This window comes from Schistosoma haematobium, chromosome 2, assembly GCF_000699445.3.
Source record: "Schistosoma haematobium chromosome 2, whole genome shotgun sequence".
In the NCBI taxonomy this organism is placed as follows: Eukaryota; Metazoa; Platyhelminthes; class Trematoda; order Strigeidida; family Schistosomatidae; genus Schistosoma; species Schistosoma haematobium.
This window is the reverse complement of record NC_067197.1, coordinates 22736384-22759342: the sequence shown is the minus strand read 5'-3', so window position 1 is coordinate 22759342 and position 22959 is coordinate 22736384. Positions and strand designations below refer to the sequence as shown.

General features: G+C 32.5%; 1 protein-coding gene across 1 annotated transcript in view; it reads left to right on the top strand.

The window, feature by feature from the left end:
• RASAL2_4 (Ras GTPase-activating protein nGAP) overlaps positions 1-22741 on the top strand; it is a 68614-nt gene extending 45873 nt beyond the window's left edge. Inside the window, exons 11-15 of the mRNA XM_051214648.1 lie at positions 2934-3566; positions 5556-5813; positions 13311-13661; positions 17676-18448; positions 21020-22741. Of these exons, the coding sequence (XP_051067828.1) occupies positions 2934-3566; positions 5556-5813; positions 13311-13661; positions 17676-18448; positions 21020-21392 (2388 nt within the window). The 3' untranslated portion in view covers positions 21393-22741. The remainder of the gene's footprint in view (positions 1-2933; positions 3567-5555; positions 5814-13310; positions 13662-17675; positions 18449-21019) is intronic.
• Positions 22742-22959: the final 218 nt, after the last annotated feature.

The window sequence follows — 22959 nt, the reverse complement described above, 5'->3', positions numbered from 1 at the left end:
GAGAGGTTTGCAAACTTATGTGCCTTCAATAAACTGGTCATAGGCGGCACCATATTCCCACATAAACGCATACACAAAACCACATGGACTTCACCGGATCACTCTACACAAAACCAAATTGACCATATCTGCATCAACAAAACGTTCAGGAGGACTATAGAGGACGTGAGAACCAAGAGAGGAGGTGATATAGCCTCAGATCATCACTCGCTGGTCGCCAAGATGAAATTGAAACTCAAGAAGCACTGGACAATGGGGCGGACAACATCACAAATGTTCAATACGGACTTTCTTCAGGACACTGACAAACTCAACAAATTCAAGATAGTCCTCAGCAACAAGTTCCAGGCCTTTCATGATCTAATCAATGGAGAAGGAACTACTATGGAGAGCAACTGGAATGGGATCAAAGAGGCAATCACTTCAACACGTCATGAGGTCCTGGGCCACAAGAAGTACCATCAGAAGGAGTGGATTACTGTTGATACACTGGATAAGATTCAAGAAAGGAGGAACAAGAAAGCAGCAATCAATACTAGTCGAACAAGAGCAGAAAAAGCCAAGGCACAAGCTGAATACACAGAAGTTAACAAACAAGTGAAGAGGAGCATCAGAACCGACAAACGTAAATATGTGGAAGATTTAGCAACGACGGCGGAAAAGGCTGCAAGAGAAAGAAACATGAGACAATTGTATGACACGGCAAAGAAACTCTCTGGAAATCGCCGCAAACCAGAACGACCAGTGAAAAGCAAGGAAGGCGAGGTAATCACCAACATTGAAGAGCAACAAAACAGGTGGGTAGAACACTTCAAAGAACTCTTGAATCGACCAGCTCCACTGAACCCACCCAACATCGAAGCAGCACCCACGGACCTCCCAATCAATGTTGGCCCACCAACAATTGAAGAAATCAGCATGACCATCAGACAAATCAAGAGTGGCAAAGCAGCAGGGACAGACAACATTCCAGCAGAGACACAGAAAGCAGACGCAGTGGCAACTGCAAGGATACTCCACATTCTCTTCAATAAGATTTGGGATGAGGAAGAAGTACCAACAGACTGGAAAGAAGGACTTCTGATCAAAATACCGAAGAAAGGCGATCTCAGCAAGTGTGATAACTACAGGGGCATCACTCTTCTCTCAATACCGAGGAAAGTCTTCAACAGGGTACTGTTAAACAGGATGAAGGACTGCGTAGACGCCCAACTTCGTGACCAACAGGCAGGATTCCGTAAGGATAGATCGTGTACAGATCAAATCGCAACTCTACGGATCATTGTGGAACAATCAATTGAATGGAATTCATCACTCTACATCAACTTCATTGACTACGAAAAGGCATTTGATAGCGTGGACAGAACAACACTATGGAAACTTCTTCGACACTACGGCGTGCCTCAGAAGATAGTCAATATCATACAGAGTTCATATGATGGATTACACTGCAAAATTGTGCATGGAGGACAGTTGACAAAGTCGTTCGAAGTGAAGACCAGTGTTAGGCAAGGTTGCTTACTCTCACCCTTCCTCTTCCTCCTGGTGATCAACTGGATCATGAAGACATCAACATCTGAAGGGAAACACGGGATACAGTGGACTTCTAGGATGCAGTTAGACGATCTAAACTTCGCAGATGATCTGGCCCTTCTATCCCAAATGCAACAACATATGCAGGAGAAAACGATCAATGTAGCAGCAGCCCCAACAGCAGTAGGTCTCAATATACACAAAAAGGAAAGCAAGATTCTCCGATACAACACAGCATGCACCAACCCAATCACAGTTGACGAAGATTTGGAAGATGTATAAACTTTTACATATCTGAGCAGCATCGTTAATGAACACGGTGGATCTGATGCAGATACGAAAGAGCGGATCGGTAAAGCAAGAGCAGTATATTTACAACTGAAGAACATCTGGAACTCAAAACAACTGTCAACCAACACCAAGGTCAGGATTTTCAATACAAATGTCAAGACAGTTCTACTGTATGGGGCAGAAACTCGGAGAACTACGAAAGCCATCATCCAGAAGATACAGGTGTTTATTAACAGTTGTCTACGCAAAATACTTCGGATCAGTTGGCCAGACACTATTAGCAACAACCTACTATGGGAGAGAACAAACCAGATCCCAGCGGTGGAAGAAATCAGGAAGAAGCGTTGGAAGTGGATAGGACACACATTGAGGGAAGCACCCAACTGCGTCACAAGACAAGCCCTCACATGGAATCCTCAAGGCCAAAGGAGAAGAGGAAGACCAAACAACACATTACGCCGAGAAATGGAGACAGACGTGAAAAAAATTAAAAAAAATTGGATAGAACAAGAAAGGAAGGCCCAGGACAGAGTGTGTTGGAGAATGCTGGTCAGCGGCCTATGCTCCATTAAGAGTAACAGGCGAAAGTAAGTGAGTAAGTAAGTAAGTACATTCGATTGTCCCCACTCGTGTTCGTGTTCACTACAATCTGAGCAATATTCTTACAATAATTCACTATAATATTTGTATTGTTTGTAGTTATGCGTAAAATCTATTTCAATAGTATTTAATTGCTAATCGCCTTCAACACTTTTGACCACTTCCACACTGGATGAATGGTAATACATTCTCCTTTACTCTTTTCAAAGAAGATATGTTAACTGCAGTGATGTTTCTGCTTTTGTCATCATGATAAGTTGTTTTTTTTAACAGAAGTAAACAAGTACAGTTTTTGATTTACATAGATTATTGATTCATTAAGAAAAAAATTATTCGTAACACTAGTTGTGTTGTGTGAAAATAAAAGGCACAAATGTTTGATTAGGTCAATTTCATATGTGAGCAATTTTTAATACTTTTACTGTTGAATGAAATATTCTTCTTATTAGAGCATTTTGTAAATTAATATTTACTTTCCAACTTTCTTTCTCCGTTTTGTCTTTTTTTAGAAAACTCTCAATTCTACTGTTATGGCCAGTTTACCAAATGAATTATGCACACTTCCAAAAATACTAGATGATATTTCACGTGCATTACAATGTAGTTCATTAACAAGGTGTTTAAATTATGATAAAAGTGTATATTCTGTAAATAATGATGATACTAATCATAACAGTAACCATTATAATAGTAATAATTTAAATAATCTTTTAAATTCCACTTCTACTAATAGATGTCAACAGTCCGACTTTTTAATCTCTTCATCAAATAATATTAAAAATAATGTTGACATTAATGATGTTCATAGCAGTGAACAATCAATAAATTCAATTTATGCTCATCATACAAATTCACAAATGACTACACCATATTACACATTACATTATAATCCAGGTTTTCATAATCCGTTATTAATGGATAATCATAAGAATTCAAATGGATTATTAATACCACAATTGAAACAGTCAACATCATTAACTGGTCTACCATCGGATATATCGAGACCAAATCCAAATGATTATGATGAACCATATATAAGTAATGATGAAAGTGATCATGGAATAAATGATGCTGTTAATATTAATCGTTTGGATGATGAAATAATCGACAAGAATAAAATGAAAGATAAAAATAATGACTATGTAAGTGTTATATTGTTGACAAAATCAAACCATATTTTAAAGTTTATCTTGGTTGATCACTTCTGCGTTATGTTTAAATTTATTTGTTTAAATTCACCGTTACTTTAATAGGTTGGAGGAAAGTTAAAACTGGTTAAATCAAGAAACGACAGTAATTTCTGAAGTCATCGATTAGTGGTTAGAGCCATGTTGGTGTCTAGATGATGTCATCATTGGTTAGAGAATTTAAGTGACATTACTAAACGTTGGTTTAGGTGGCACAGTCATGTTGATTCTATGTCCTCCTGTAGTTCATGAATTAATTATCATTTTTAAATCTCCTTTCTTCAGTTCCGTTTTCTTTCTTTTTGAATTGTGTCTCTCTCAAATTTTCATGGCTGTTACAGTTAAAATGAATGGGTAGGCATAAGTTTAAGTCAAACGATTTTACAAGACATCGATGGTGATTGCATATACGCCATAGTAAAAATAGATAATGCATATATAAACACCATATAAGTGGAATGAATGAATCTTTAAATACCTTTCATCATGGAAGATACTACATATCTATCATATAGAGTACTTGAGACAGCTTAAGCACTCTAATCAGACCGAATTTTTGCCATTCATTAACATATATTTTACGGTATAATCATAATCTATGATAAGATGTTTTTAATGAGGTTGATCTAAGGTGGTCATAGTGACCCAGATTTGATCGTCCTTAACTTATCTCTGAACTCCTAAATGTAATATTATCCCATAATTTCATTCGCTTTTTTTAAAACTATGTTCTCCATTTTCATTTCCCACTACTATTATTATTCAGCTTGTTTATTGCTTATCGTGCTGCTAGTTAATATAAAGCGAGGGGTTTTAATTCTTATTTTGTGGTTGACTAAACACGTACACAATAAGTACCTACGAGAAGCTTATCATTACGCTGAATAACACTACAAAACAAAGATATCTGTAATAATAAGCCTGGTTATTAGAAAAAAACAGTGATGTTTTTTCTCCTATAAGAAACAACTTAAGATAAATTATGCTGTTGATAATGAGAATTTGTAAATTCCAGTTATTACCATTATGAGGATTTGTGAAGATCGTAGTATTGTAACAGTTGAATTCCCGAGACAATCTAAGCTAGATCACCATTAAAAACCTGGAAGCACTGTTGGTCTAGCATAGATTGACTCGTGAATTTAACTGCTACAAGTTCAGTTATCACTTGAACGTGATTTAGAGGTTTAACTTATAAGAATGACTACAGTTTTATGGATAGATATTTTTGAAAAAAAGAATGTCAAACAAGTGTACTACTTATGATATTCTAGTAGGTTTTTACATCCACTAACCTAGTAACTAAATAGAGTAATTCAAATAGGAATACTTGAATACCATTCTGAAAATATAAAAAAATATTTAAATGAAATGATACCATAACGACAAAACAATCATATTAGAGATAGATGCAATTGGATTTTCGCATGAAATTTCAAATGCGTAACTGAAAGCTGATATCTTATAGTTTGTTTGCATGTATTTGTGTAGTAATATTTAATAACCTATTCATCATCATCATGAAAAGCTACCCTTTAATCGAATATTGAAACTGTACAACTGACACTTGAATATTCAAGCTGTTTAATTGTTATAAATATATAAACTCTTGTTAATGTGGACTAAAATGACCAAGTACAGCTTACTGAAATATCTATTCCGGTGTTGACTAAGTCTGAAAACGAGAATTTATGTTTTCATTTAATCTATTCCTTGATACTTTATGAAAATGTAAATTTGAATTTAATTGTCGGATAGGTGTCTCTCAATTTAATATGTAAGTCGCGTTTGCATACCGCTGATGGATCCCAAAGTAGAAATAAATATCTGTCGGTCGATTAATACATAATTTTGAATTACTCTCAAGTGTAGACTCAAAGTGTGGTGTAAATAATTACCGATTATATCAAACTGTTTAACTGATGAATTTACCATTTGTTTCAGTCTTTTCAACATCAATCGTCATTATCAGTTACTAAAATTATGGAACTGGAAAAGTGTAACTATTCAGAGAATCAGAAGAAATATGAACAGAAATCAATCAGTTTAGACAAATTAAATGATTTAGATAATGAACATATCTATGATACTGTACCATTTTCATCCTCATCTTCTCGATCGTCATCATCATCATTGACAAAAATATCGTCTAAGAGTCAGTTAAGTAATTTCAATCAGTCAACATTGAATAATTATGATCACGTAAGTTTAATTCTTCATCAAATGAATGAACTCTATTGAAGAAAACATATAACAAACTTTCATTAATCTTAAACTGAACTACAGTTTATAATTCTGATTGAGCATCTAAGGCTGACTACGTAATATGTACTGAACATTGATTGAAATTTATGCCGATTAGTTAATTTTATGTTATTAAATTAACAGTATGAATTTAATATGAGGCGTTTAATTAGGATTTAGTTTTTTATAGAGAATTTTATCTGATTTTCAAAAATCGAAAAGTTTAAAGCATATTCACATAGTGAATAGGGAGGAAGATCTTGGAATTTGTCTATAGAGAACTAATCTAAACCACTTATCAACAGAAAAGTTATTTTGTTTGAATTTGGCATTACACATGTCATCGATTAATTTATATGTGCTGATATGATGTTGGATAGTTTATTATCGTCCACACTCATTGGATTAGATATCAGGAATTAGCATTTTCAAAAAAAATGATCATTTTATTTTGTTCATTATACAACATTCTGGTTGATGTCTGGAAATAGTTCATTAATTAAACATTATTCTTTGCTTTTGTTTGGGATATTAATACAAACATACAGAATATAACTAAAGTGGTAATAAATACATTAAAAGTATAGTATAAGAAGCTTAAAAAAGAGATATCTTTAGTTATACAATGCATCTGAGAAATTTTAAACAAAATGTTTAATAATTTCTTATGACAGCATGATAATATTAGATCGATTTTGTATAGTAACCATGATACTGTCATTGCGAAACCGAAAGTTGTGGGTTCGATCTTTTATTGCGAGGTCGTGGATGCACACTGCTGAGGAATTGTACAATAGAATGAAGCAACCGTCTAGTTCTTTAAAGTTTTCAATTGTGATCGTTTCATGATTTCAATGAAGCTCATGATATTGTCGTGTTACTGTTCCATGCAAAAGTGTAACGGTTTAATACTTATTTACTTACTTACGCTTGTTACTCTTAATGGAGCATAGGCCGCTGACCAGCATTCTCCAACACACTCTGTCCTGGGCCTTCCTTTCTTGTTCTATCCAATTTTTTTTAATTTTTTTCACGTCTGTCTCCATTTCTCGGCGTAATGTGTTGTTTGGTCTTCCTCTTCTCCTTTGGCCTTGAGGATTCCATGTGAGGGCTTGTCTTGTGACGCAGTTGGGTGCTTCCCTCAATGTGTGTCCTATCCACTTCCAACGCTTCTTCCTGACTTCTTCCACCGCTGGGATCTGGTTTGTTCTCTCCCATAGTAGGTTGTTGCTAATAGTGTCTGGCCAACTGATCCGAAGTATTTTGCGTAGACAACTGTTAATAAACACCTGTATCTTCTGGATGATGGCTTTCGTAGTTCTCCGAGTTTCTGCCCCATACAGTAGAACTGTCTTGACATTTGTATTGAAAATCCTGACCTTGGTGTTGGTTGACAGTTGTTTTGAGTTCCAGATGTTCTTCAGTTGTAAATATACTGCTCTTGCTTTACCGATCCGCTCTTTCGTATCTGCATCAGATCCACCGTGTTCATTAACGATGCTGCTCAGATATGTAAAAGTTTATACATCTTCCAAATCTTCGTCAACTGTGATTGGGTTGGTGCATGCTGTGTTGTATCGGAGAATCTTGCTTTCCTTTTTGTGTATATTGAGACCTACTGCTGTTGGGGCTGCTGCTACACTGGTCGTCGTAATGCTTTAATGACACATAATGAATGTTATAATAAAATTTTATTACTATTAACTTGACCATTACTAGGTTTCGGATATTTTGAACATTTGATAATATAACTGATATGTAGCTAAGAATACTTATGATCATTATTTTGGAAAAAAACGTGTCACCAAATTTAAATAGTAACTAATGTTAAGATAATGTTTAGTTATAATTCTATAATCTGAAATTATATGTGATTAATTCTATAAATGAATGATGTATGATAAATATGTAAATATACATTTTTAATATGTTAAAATCTTCCATTGAAATTAATTTCAAAATGCATCCCCCCGTAGTTATTACATTTCTGTATCATTTTCTAGCGATAACTAACAAAATAAAACTTGGTCCATGAATGTACACTTCTAATTTTGGTTCAATAAATAAAATTTATTTCTATTATTACACAATTAAATTCAAGTAATCTAAATATCTGAATGATGATAGTTTTATGATGATTACCTGTTATATCCCGACAAGAATTTCGAATGGTAACTCTTGAGAACTATTTATGGACCAATACGATACATATATTTTTATTGTATAATTTCGCTGGTTGAAATCATGAGTCAATTGAAGCTAGACCACTATGGAAAACCTGGAAGCACTGGACGGCCGTTTAGTCCTAGTATGGGACTCCTCAGCAGTGCTCATCCACGATCCCGCCCCCCCCGCGAGATTCGAACCCAGGACCTATCAGTCAACCACTCAACCAGTGAAATTTCTAAAAATCTCCACAAAACCCATTCTGATATTGTATAGTTGTTAAGTAGCTAAACTATGCATATTCATGTTCTTATTATAAGCTTTATTTTTACCTATAAACTATTATTATACGATTTACCGTCCTTGAGTTCTGCTCAGTCTATTAATTTCAGTCTCCCACATTCACAGCCACTTTTGGCTAGATCTTGTTAAAATGTTGTTTTCTATTTTATTGTACGATGTGGTCTGTTTGGTTTGTACATAAACCCAGTATGTTTCAAATACATGATTCATATCGCACAGGCTGAGATTGGTGTCCTGGAATTAGCAGGCCGGGGTAAGCAGGAAGATTGCCCATACAGGTTTATGCGTTATTGGTCCGATCGATAAATCACTGTCCTCGAATTGGCGGTATCACTACATTATAGATTAATAGGGCACAAGATCACAAGTTATAAAACTACCAATACTATTTATTTCTAGCTGCAATAAGTATAGTAGCGCAAATACTACTATACTTAATTGTCGATTAGCTTCATTTGAGTTATGTATAAATATGTACATTCTTGTTATGAATAGTGTAATTTGTATAATCTTGTTAGACTTCATTAACATGGAGGATAAATGCTAAAATTCGTATACGTATTTAATTCATTTCAATGTTTAAATTTATAAGTGAAGATTGATCAGTGGGTAATCGTTTATATGATTCTGTTTTCTGAGTTTGGACATTTTAGTAGTGTTCCTTGTTTCAGTATTTTTAGAATTGCATAAAATTTTATTTGACATATTAAATAGTCAACTTTCTATAAATTCACGTTTACTTCTATTGACTGTTAGTAGTACCGATATTGAGGTTATATCATTCTATCTCACTTCTATAATCATTTGATCCTTACTGGATACTAGTTAATTTGTTTTCTGTCTACATTGTAACATTTAATTTCGTTACCTTTTTTTCATACTAAGAAAATATTGTTCGTTTAGTCAGATGGATTATTGATTTTCGTAACCTTTTCATGTTATATAGTTCGATTGAAAATTGTATGGTATTTCAAAACAGCAGCATTGGTTATAGTAGTGGTTATCTTTCTCAGAAATGTCAGATTGATTAAGGAAATATTTTGATGATAATTATTACCAATCGGCGTTTTCTTTTCAGAATTTTGTTTGTGATGTTTGATATGAAGAGGCATATGTATGAATCGATTATGACAACTATGATGGAGAACCATTGATGAGAAGCACTCAAAGTTGTTAATATGTTTCTCTGATTTCCCAGAACTGTAGATTGTTATAAGGTGTTATGGTTGGTATTGATTTTTATTGTTTAAATCACTGACTAATCTTATTCAGATAACCATTAAATTGTGAGCAGCTCTTTCGTCCATGTTAGTGAATTCTCTACAGTGTGCAGCCACGACTTTACTGTGTATCGAACACAGAACGTTTATGTCTCGCTTACGAACCCTTAACCTTAAAATCACTGAGCCGATAACTTCCGATTTATTTACATATGTATGTTTACAAATTAGTCATTCAAAACCAATTAGTAATCCTATGGCTTACTATGTAATACAAATGATGTTTAAACGAAAAAGATTTCCAGATAATTGATGCCAGTTTATGATGTTCATAACAGATGGTAATATATGTTGGAGAGATATTATATTCATTCACTTCACTATTTGATATCAGTACGTCTAATTCTATATGACAGTGGACTTTCTATCAAAAGCACGGTTAACAATCTCAAATAATAAGCCATTTCTGAAGTCAATGAATTTTTATGTTATTCTAAATATACACAATATAGCACAGCCATAATAAAGATAAGAAACTTACAAAACCGAAAATTATTCAATATCTTACTTTTCGGCGACTGATTTGCAAGTCAGCATTTCTTTTAGTCAAGATGTTATCTTACAGATTAAATCGGTTCTAGTGAGAAGCCATGACTGGTGCATTCCAATCCGTGTAGATTATGAGACAGTTGTCCACCTCAGACAATGGGTGAGAGGTTGCGCAAGATCATGGACCGAATAAAGTTAGACATTAACACCGTTCGATTTAGGCTCAGTGGTCTAAAGGATAAGCGTTCGTGCTCGAGACCGAAGGTCTTGGGTTCGAGTTCTTTTGGTTTGAGACTATGGATGAACACTGCTGAGGAAACCGATACTACGACGAGATAGTCATCTAGTGATTCCAGGTTTTCAATCGTTATCTAGCTTAGTTCGACTCATGAATTCGACTATTAGAATTACTACAATCTCCACAAATCCCCATTTTGATATGTCAAATTGTTTATTGATTAATAAAAAAAATCAGCTGACAGATCTCGATAAAAGTGTACCTTTAGGAGAATATCTTTCTATTTGATCATATTTCTTGGTTTCAAATACATTAATTTTCAAAAGGCATTTTAATTATTCCTAATTATATTGGTCGGATTATACTATTTTATTTTCAATGTTTTTTTTGTGTTTTTCACAACATCAACACCACGTCAATTCATTGACCTCAAATAATCTATTTCAAATGATAATAGTTTCAAGTTTATTATTATTTCATAATCCATAGAATAAAAGATTGTGAAATTTGGTAAAAATACAAAAGTCAACTTACCGCAGGACATAAAAAACGATTTGAAGTGATGTAATAATAATAATAATAATAATAATAATAACAATGGCAGCCTTCATCAAAAAGCAAAGGTCTTTCAAAAATGTTTACATTTATACCAATTTCGTCAGTCCTGAGAAACTTTTACTTAATAATAGTATAAATAAGATTAAACAGAAAAGATTATCAAATCGTTGGATCAGTTTATCAAATTCCTATATCAATCAGTTAGTTGATTGTATATATATATTCAAATAAAACTGGACCTAGCAACTATATGCATTAGTTGGAACTAGCATAACTCACATTAGTGCAACAAGTGATATTGAGATCAAATGGAGATATCAATCAAAAAATTTGTTTGGGATTTAATGTTCAAATAGATAAATTAAAATCAGAGGACGGTTTTTTTTTGCATATTATAGTAATTTAATAATCAATGTCGAGGTTGTGGAGATTAATAAGTTTTTGATTGAGATCATGAACCGATTGATGTTAGACCAATGTTGGAAACCTAGAAGCACTGGACGGCCGTTTCATCCCATTGTGGGGCTCCTCAGCAGTGTGCACCCACAATTCCGCTCGCGAGATTCGAACCCAGGGCCTTCAATCTCGCGCGCGAATGCTTAGACTACTGGATCACTGAGCCGGTATCCAATTGTGTTAATGTCTAACGTCGACCAATCCACGAAATTTTACGACCATCTCTCATTGTAATGAGATAGATACCTGTCTCTACCTGACACGGATTAGCTCCACTGGTCATGGCTTCTCACTAGAACTCTAACGGTGGTCTAACATCATTCAATTCATGATTTCAATCAACAAGTAATTTAATAGTTGAATTCATGAGCCAATTGATGCTAGACCACCATGGAAAACCTGGAAGCACTGGACAGTCGTCTCGTCCTAGTATTAAATTAAAATTGAAGGGATAAAAAAACATCAGATCATATGACAAATATTCAAACACAAAATATAAATTCACTTTATTCTGTTAGATTTTTGTCAGCTCTTTGCAGATAGTAATACTTTATAATTAAAATTACAAATGGGATTGTAAATGAATAAAAGCATTTGCTAATTGCATAAACACTTATGTATAGCCACTTACGTTTTTAACAGCGTTATTAAGTATATTTTTACTTTGTCTCATATGTATTCACATATTTGCCATGATTTCTTGATGTGTAACTAATTCCAATAAAATTCATTTATGTTAATATTTTTTGATCCACAATGTACCTTTTAATTCTTAAATTTTACATGTTGTAAGTAACTTACGAGAACCTGTGTATTTCCAGAAAATTTCTGAATAATTGATTATTTGATTATTCAGTTTGAATACATGTGCACCATTATGAAAGACCATGGATTATTTTCATCTAAACTTATATGTGCAAACAGATCAGTTGAATATGTATACAATCATGTGAAGATTGAGCGTTCACAAGATACACAGTATGAGACCGATCACCAGTAAGATCATCGATGCATATGTCCGAGGGACCTAATATTGGGACAGAACAGCTATTGAATGCTTTATGGTTACCGTTCGTTTGTCTACCTTAGGCCTTTCTGTGATATCGATAACATTCAGTGATCTCCACAAAATCATACATTGACGAGTCAGTAAAAGTCTTGATGTCTTTTTTCACTGAGTGTTGTACCAGAACAGATACAAGGTCAATTTATTAAACTAAGGTAACAATAAAACTATTTGGTTATGTTCAAACATTCAGGATAATTATGTTCGATTTTCAAAGAATATCTAACGTATCTTTTTTTTTCTAAAATTTTTACTTCCCAGGTATTTTGCCTGCTCTCTTAAATGACAAAATAATCAGTTAACTTTGTCACTTTTTCGATGACTAACTAAACGTTTTGATACTAATAACAAAAATCAAAATTTATAATCAACATTTTTACGAAATGAATAATGTCAACCCCAAAAACAAGCGGTTACTTATAAGTCCTCTGAGGTAATTTAAAATAATATAAAACATAAGTGTGATGAAGTCTAAAATTTTCTTTCACAGTTTTACACGTTTTTTTTCGAACCATATTTTCTTTCCTTAGATCACTACTACTACTAATATTATTATTGTTTTCATTTTGTCATATTTACTTATCATCTTTAGTTGTAATAAATGGGTCAACTGTGACAATTTGATCTGATGTAAATATTCTTACTAGGTCCTCCTATTTAATGCCTAAATGAACTACAATCAACTAACCGTTATGTAAGGCACGTTCACATCTTAGTTCTTTCTATAATTATTTGATTAAAAGGCTAGTATATTTATAGCTTGGCGATTAGATGAATCTAGTGCTTTTGAAAATAAAAACTGAATGTAAACATTATCCGATATTATTGCAACCACTAAAAAAATGTTTTCACTTTTATGATGATTCTAAATTTTGTTTTTGATTAAACCAATTTTTTAGACACTACACAGTGATACATTGGACGTCACTAAACGTCAGTCAGATAAAATGAATCTACTGAATGTTAGTGATCAATCAATCATAAAATCAAATTCATACAAATCTATGTCATTAACAAATAATAGACTGACATCCTCTGAAATTGTTCCAACAAATGAAACTGAAAATAATTCAAGTACAAATTCTCTGCACAACAATAATAATAATAATATTAATAGTATTTCACCAAGATTATTTCCGAGACAAGTTACAACAGCAAATGTGATATTAACTAAACCAAGTATTATGTGTTCATCTAGTGATTCAACAAAAATATCTAAAGTTCAAAGACAATTTCGATCAAACAGTAACGTAAGTTATATATTTTCGTATATAAAGCAAATATTTGTTACTTTTGTAAATATGACTAGGTCCCTATGCAGTTAAATTACTCAATATTCATTTATTGCAATATGCAGAATCTAGCTCAATTTTTTATCTCATATGGCAACTAGTTAATATTAATGAATTTTGCATAAAGTATGACATAATATGAAGTGTGGAAACTTGTACCTTGCTTCATGAATTTAGTCAGCTAGTCAGTCGTAATGTGGAACCTGGTAAGTGTGTACATAAGTTCAAATTGTAACACCCCATTAGTACAACTAGATAAAATTCCTGTGGCAAATCCGAGAGCAGTAGAAGTAACAACACTGTTGGTGGTAAACTTTTTAAAGATGTTAGTTAAATTGTCAGTCATAAGGTCAGGTACTAACCAACAATGACAATCAGAGTAAATGCAGAAAAACACAAGGACAAAAAAATACACAAACACAGCTAATCACACAGAAGGCCTTCGGAACAAATCGACATAACACTTATGGAATAATTGAAAACTTCACTTCTAAATGAAGCAAGCGCTAAAGATATTGTCAAAAATAACAGTGAAAGCTCGGCACTTAGACCTAGCTCAGAGAATAAAACATCTTCAAAAGTATTCACCTGAGTTTCAAACCTCTATCACTTAAATACATACTCGGATATACATGCATACAGTTGGATGCCTGTTCAGTGATCTAGGGGTTGTGCGTCCACATACGGGACCGAAGGTCCTGTATCCGAGTCCTGCGTGCGGAATCGTGGATGCGCACTGCCGAGTAGTCCCATACTAGGATGGAACGGCCATACAGTGCTTCCAGGTTCCCAATGTTTTTTAAGCTTAGATCGACTCGTGAAATGAACTTTTTATTTGATTGATGCCTTCACAAAAATAAAATTATTGACAAAAATCCATCATACGAATAACAATGTTTTGACTTCTTTTGTCCGTATTTTCTCAACAACATTTCATTAATCTAGTAAATTGTAGTATCTTCTTTGTATTTTAACTCTACTACTTAATATGTTTTTTTTTGTCTAATCCTTTCCAATTTTCTAATACATGTCTGAATATTTTAGTGTTAGAAATAAAGACTAAACCAATGAAATATATATTTCAACCAAACAAAATAAGTTTTCTAGTAGTTTATCGCGTGCCTCATTGTTTGAACCCACTGAATACAGTCAAAAGTAACCAATAGGTTCTAGGAAACGGCTGGTTGCATTTAGAGGATACCTTCACCTAGACTACCAGCACTGCCTAAAATTATATTTTTAAACATATATACTGTTGAAATATAATGAATGAACTGAAATACATATAATCAGCTTGTTCGTTAATTGATAGAAAACTGCTGATTGCGATAAAGTGAAAATTTTTTGCAATAAATTATGAAAGAATATAATTACCCAGTTTTACAATCGTTTTAATTACATCTATTGCACTGAAAGACATAATCTTTAAACCAAGTAAACTTTATTATATCTTCCTTTTGTGATTCGTTTCATTATGATGGATATTCGGTGAATCAATTTTGAATTTCAGTTCCCCATATTGCTGTTTTATTTATTATTGGATTGGATTGAACAATATCGTTAAATAGTTTTAAATAATACATAGAATTTTTGAAAAATATGCAAGAATTCGTTAATACGTCTGGAGAGTATTCGAATCCTTTGTGTATCGTTTTATGGCTCTATATTTCACTTGTTTTACTGTGTGATGTTTATATTGACACTATAAAAATACAACAATGCAAATGAGGTCAATACTGTTTTTAATATACTTGATTCCTACATTAACTGCTTACTTTCATACATCTTATTAATAATGTGGTTAATTTGCTAATTCACTCAACAATGTTTTCTAGAAGCTGTGAAGTAAAATGTTTTACTTAACTTTGGTTTTTACGTACAGTATCTATTATGAATGTGTATAAGAAATAATGACAATGGTTTAAGCATTCTCAGAAGTATCCACTTTTACCACTTGAAAGTACATACTATTGATGCAGTTCCATCAATCAAAAGTTCTTACTACTCTATGTCTTTATCAGTACAGTCATTACTGATTCGATCTTGTATAACAATAAAACACATATCATTTTATTTGTTTATATTTCAAGAGCACAACGTGATAATTTAGTCTTACAATTCAAAGACTCAATATCTATAAAATCTTAAGGAAATCATGTATTGTAGATTTTAAGGAATATAAGTAATGTATGTATATAGTAATGTATGTCCTATCCACTTTCAACATCTTTTCCTAATTTCCTCTTCAGCAGGAAGTTGGTTTGTTCTCTCTCACAGTATGTTGTTGATGATGGTATCCGACCAGTGGACATTGATTTTTTATTAAATAATGAAAATAAATTAAGATCATTAGTCAATGATAAACTTTAAATTGTGAATATTATGTTAAATATTCGAACAGGTTTGTTATCAGATAAGCTGATCTACAAATACAATGTAATTAGATATAATATCTAGGTTGATAGATAATATTTAAACACGATGAGTAAACTTTAAAGTAAATAAAATTGTATATTAAAGACAAAATGATTTTATTCCGAGAACAGATCCTAAATTCGAATATGGATTTTCGTCAAAATCGGAACCAGCACTTTTAACAATGTCTTGCATCGTGCATCAAAATAATATTTCAATAACGCTGACTAGTCAGTAAGGAATTGTGACTTATATATAATGTATGACTAGCCCTTAATGATTATGCAGTTGCAATACAGTCATTAGTTTGAGTGACTCGACATTATGTGCACTATGTTTTGATGTAAATTGGTTAGAGATAGACGTTAGGAAACATCAAACCTAGGTTTTGTGTTAGTCAGCATGACCTATTTGCAAACTTTTGGATACTGATATCCCCTTTGAGCTAAGAACTTGACTCACATTTTAGTGGTAAAAATCTCAATGACTGAGATGATGTAGTACCAACATCTCAATTAATATTCCGCTCCGAGCTTTTATATCAAAATAATTAAAACAAATTAACGAAGATAGGTAAAGCCACAAAATCAACTAAATAATAAACGCTTGTACAGCTGTATGTTTAGATATTCAGTTTGGTTTAGAATGTATTTGTTAATCACTTAGTGTAAAATGTCTTAAAATTATGGTTTACAAAGATATTGCTATTCTTATTTAAATCCAGATACTACTGTATTTCAGTTTATACATGAAGTTAATAAGGTAAGGCCATTATCACTAGTAGAAATGAATATGTTATCTTTTTGAGCACACTTCATATAGAGTCATACCTACTTATTCTTAAAACATAGGCTTCAAAAGCTAACTATTCATTTATTTGGTGTCGACTAAACGAATTGGTATCTAAGACGCATCCTAATTCATATCTCGGTAGGTAATAACAATGACATCTAAATTTATACTGCTAAAATAATAACTGAGTATGATAAAATCTTCATGTCATTAGCGAAAATATTCTTTCAATAAAGATAGTTGACTAAATTTAAACAGCAAAAAATTTTTTAGTTCCTGCTGAGGATTCTGAAGGTGTGGTGTTGTCTGAACTGGATGGTGTCGTTGTAATTAACCGCGGCGTTACTATATACTGTTCACAAGTAAACTTTTCTGCTCAAAAGTAACAAGACTTGAAAAATAATAAAAACTATCAAACTAAAGTTTAGTATTTATTATGTAATGTGACCATAATACACATCTGACTTTATTACTTGCACACATTCAATGCTATAAACTATTTACTTTAAATTAATTGTTTAATTACTCACTCAAATTTTGGTTTCGTAATTGATTTCAGTCGAATAACACGATCATCTTTCTCAATTCTACTAATAAGATAATCATTTTCTGTTCATTTACTTTTCTTCAACTGTCAACTATCTCATTGAATACTAACGTTTAATTCATAATTATTGTCGATAAATAATTGAAGAGAAAAACAAAGTTCCCAATGATTATCAACTAACCTACCTGATTACTAACCTTTGTTTTTTTCACTTACAGAGTCGTGAAAATATATTTGATAGGGATGTGGATAACGATCAATTCTTTTTCGGTACATCAACGAATACTGTTCCATCGAACTTGCCACAAAATTATCGTCATCATCATTTTCCAAGTAATTTATCAAATAATTATTCAAAGAACAATACATACACTTACAGTAAAAATATTTTATCATCAGTCTCGACAGAAGAACTGCTTAGCCAATCAGACACCACTTCATATAATATGATTCAAATGGGAGAAGATAGTTCTAATTATTCATTAGCCAATAATACAAATAATACTACTAATGCCGCTGATACTTCTGCCGACAAGAATAGTAATATTAATAAACAACCGAAAGAATTATTCAGTGAAGTAGCTCGCCTACGTTATGAGTTATTGTTATCACGTCAAGATGCTTTACGAGCAGCTGATCGATTGAGTAAACAAGAAACTGAAATTTATCAACTTCGTCAATTATTAGACCAACTTATCAATAATAATAAAATCAATACTACCACTAATGGTAATAATAATCAATCCATCCATTTAAAAGTACCAAAATTAAATATTCATTCTGATTACTGTACAAATTTACAGGGAAATGAATTGAAATCCTATAGTGATAAACAGTTATATTCACGTAAGCAAGCAGTTCCGATTAGTACTAATACTACTGGTGTTAACTGCTTACAGAATCCAACAAATAATAGTAACAATAACAATGATGCTAATGTTTTACAAACTGTAACTGCTACATTTAAAGAATTAGATGATGCTATGGCAAGGTTAGTTTATATAGCTTATTTATTATCCATCTATCAAACCATACCACTGCTACTACTATTCGTTATTAAATATATATTTTATCAGAATGTTTTAGTGTATATTTGTTAGACTTGATGAAGGGACTATTTTCGTTATAAACTAACATCAGTAGAAGCTTCCAGTCTTACATCAAAAAAGATATTTACCACTGAGTTGGTATCTGATAATCCATTTAAAGATTATTGGACTTTTGTTATAGCTTATTAACAATTGTTTGGAGTTTAAAATGTTGACCAGTTAATCTTACTTCATAATCTGAAGATGTGATATTTTCAGTGAGTTTTGAAGGTTATCGGTCCTTGTTTGTGTAGAATAATTGGTATATATTGTCGATAGGTTGTTAGTTTACTTTATTTTTACTAAACAATAAATTTTGTCAGTGAGATATATGCTGTACAATTTTTATAAAAACGAATATAATTAGTTTATTCCAACAAACAAATCTTAACAAATCAGTTGATAGAATTCAACAGTAAAAGCTTCAGTCATAGAATCTATCGAGATTGTGTATTCCAGTAAACATATAAATCTCAACAACTGCAACAACATAGTATCTTCAAGTCGATCTAATTAAAATGACACACATTATCCTGATGAATCTGAAAATAATCTTGAGAACAAATTAAAAATTGAGTAGAAAATTTATAATATTCAGATGCATATGAATAATAGTAAATTCATGTAGATCACAAGCTAGATTTCAGTGGTTTTCTGAATTATTTGTCTATAAAACTCTATCGTTCTATGAGATATCATCATAAGGTGTGTAGAACACCTTCACAAGTGACCAAACACATATACTATGGAAGAAGAATTTGACTATGATCAGCCTTTGTGCTGTTATTTCTAATATTTTTATTTTTATTTACTTGTTTCCTAACTCTGCAAACATTTCTCTGAAGAAGTGACTTACACTAAGCCATGAAACGTCAGAAAATCTAATTTTTCTACTCATTGGGATATTACAAATATACTATTTATTTAGGACGTGTATAAGGTCCATTTCTGTTAACCTTCTGATTACCAAGTGACCTCGTTCGAATTCAGGTCCATATTTACTCAAATCCATCGACACAAGTAATGGTATATTGTGACGTCCTATAAGCCAATTTATTTATTCGGTGTTTTCCGCCATTTTGGCCCCTTATCTTATACTTTTACTGACTGACCTAGCACTCAAATGAAATTTATATTCACTTTCATGGATAGAAACGTACGTAGTATTACCATCGAGTGATATTGATAAATAGGTGGGACTAAGAGGATAATCTATTCAGTTAGACGTACTTTCCAATAGTGGAATATTTCGAATACCCCAAAAGTTATCATCTCCCAAATCGAACTATTAGGTAAGATCAACAGAAAAATACTGAAAGAGTTCTTTAAGAGAACGAGAATTCTTTCTACTAAAATTCTAGCCTTCTTAAGCGGTAAAGTATCTATTCTACATTTACCTAGTCAGCTTTTGTAATACTGCTACATCTTCAAGCTTCAGTGATTCCTAAACCAATAACTCATAAAGTCATCTAAGATGTTGTAAGACCAACCTAAGTGAATGTTCGAAATGCTCGTTGGCCTATTGTAGCAAACAAAATGCTTACTACAGCGGCCGTGTCGAAATAATTTGCAAAAGTATGTGGCAAATTAAAAGCCCCTATCTATTTCAAAATTAAAAGTGGCAGAAGCAAATAAAAATGTCAACAATGAACACTACATTTAGTGATTATTACAAATAAATAAATGTGCAATGAACACAAACTAAATACTAATGAACTGTCTACAGTCTTAAGGGAATGGAAGTACACTAATAAAATGGAGTAAGTAATACCATTCCATATTAATATTTAAATTACATGTTAGAACAAAAGGTCATAATATGCTGAGTGTTCAAAAATAATCGAAAACAACATGAGCTACTGAATATTAGTAAGTAGTGTAGTTAACACAGAAAAGAAAGGAATTGGAATTGGATTAAGGAAGAATTAACCAGAGTTCATTATGTCTTCTTTTGCTTTTAGTCTTTTCTGGTTGAATAATATGTGCTGAAATAATTTCGGCTACTACTAAGTGATATATATATATATCTGTTCACGATTTGCTTTGACTGACTAATTTTGTGCGTTTTCCGCTCAATCCCTTCAACAGCTCTTACAAAATGATCACAAACTATGGCAAACATAAATACTGATGAAATTCAAGTGAGATTACTTCGGCGATCAATATATTTTTCTCCTCATAAGTTCTATAGACGGATACGAGGTTATTTTATTTGAATCACTCCATCGAACTTATTATAGAATGATAAAAGATGTGGTAAAAGTGAAATCAGTTTGGAAGTGAAGATGAATGTTATAAACAGCATAATTCCGAAATACTTCCTCATAACTAGTTAATACTAGCAAATATGTTTATGAAAATCAACTGACTTAATGTCGTCTTTATTGTTCTATATAACAGTAAAATAAAATTGTTTTTATCTCATTGTCAGTCACTGATAATTTCTTTTATATTCCTATTTCTCACTCTCTTAGACTTGAATTAGAACAAAGTGAACTGCTTCGTGAACAAGCTCGAATCCGTGCACGAATCGTTGCTGCACGTCCAAAACAGCTATCATCAAGTTGCAAACAATCTAATTCCAATTCTCTCTTGTCTCGTTCAACCAAATCACCTATTCATCCAAGACAATTTGATTCTTCTTTGTCAAAAATGCCAAATAATTTGGCAAATCATGGATTATCTAGTCCTAGTGATCAAATGAAGTATACAAATTCTCCTCGTACAATTACCAATAACAATATTTATAATATAAATAATAATCATAACAAATTACAGCATGAAATTGTCGAAGGTATTCCTAAGATTTCTTTTTCATCAGCTCGAACATCTTCACCACATATTTAAAGAATAGAAAGCATTTATATATAATGTTTTGTCAGATGCTTCGTTTTGTTTTTTTTAGGAACCCACCATGCATTTCAATGAGTCTCAACTATTATTACCATGAATAAAATGTCTCCATATGGTTATTAGTTGATTCTTAGAAACGAAATTGTCAATTGTTGCCAATTGTTAGTTTTGTTAACAACTTGCTGTCAAGTGTATTTATTTTTAGAACTTCTTCATTACTTGTGAATTATTACAAAATTTCATAATTTACAAGTAAATTATATGTAAATCAATGATGTATATTTCTGTATGTAGATAGAGATGTTACCTTCGTTTTAACTTCATTTCTGTTCAATGAAGCACAAATTAAACTTCTCTTTTGATGTTCTACATTATTTTCTATCTAAAAAATAACAATGTTGATTCTATTCATCTTTCGGTGTTTTAAATCACAGATCTATAATGTTTTCCAATGACATCAAAAATTAATGTGATATGATTTTGTCAACTTTATATGAATGTAAAGTTCAACTACTTATAAGTAGTAATACAAATGTGTGAAAAAAATATTTACAAAGAATTCAAGTAATATCTTATAGGTATCGTTAGTTTATGAATATTTAATTTTGAGAAAGTAAATTCTCTTAAATATTTAAGCAAATTTTCAAGAAACATTGTAATGGTATTTTATGTGAATTCTTGTTATTTGTACTTTTCTGTAATGCAATAATACAAAAATAGAGAATCATGAAACTAATAGATTGTTTTAAATTTAAACATATCCACTGAATCATAAACCGTATTACATATAGATTTTTATTGTTTAAAAATATATACGTTTTAAAGTACTTACATCTGTTACTCCTCGTGGAGCATGGGCCGTCAACCGATAATCTCTAGTATGCTCCGTCCTGGCCTCTCATTTCTAGTTCTTTTCAAGTACTTGGAGAACTACAAAAGCCATGATCCAGAAGATACAAGAGTTTATTAACAGTTGTCAAAATACTTCGTATCCGTTGGCCATACGCTGTCGGAGAGAACAAATCGGATTCCAACGGAGGAAGGAATCGGGAAGAAGCGCTGGAAGTGGATAGGACACAACTGCGTCACAAGGCAAGCCCTCACTTGAAATCCTCAAGGCCAAAGGAGAGGAGGAAGACTAAAGAAATCATTACGCCGGGAAATGGAGACAGACATGAGAAGAATGAACAATAATTGGATAGAACTAGAAAAGAAGGCCCAGGACAGAGTGGGTTTGAGAATGCTGGTCGGCGGCCTATGCTCCACTGGGAGTCACAGGCGTAAGTAACTATTCATTCTCTTGATGTCTACCTTCACTTCATGATGGAATGCGTTCTTCCCTTCTCTCCTTTTGTTTTAGCCTTAAGGATTTCAAGTTAGGGCTTACTTTTGATATAGTTTGATGATTTTCCAATGTGTGTCCATCTGGGACCCATATAGGGTTGCTTCTGGTCCTAAGGTCGTATAAAAGAAGATGGCTGAGTATAGAATTAGTAGTCACATCCCTTAGAAAAGAACCTTGCTAACAAACGTCCTCAAGAAAGAAATATATACATATGAC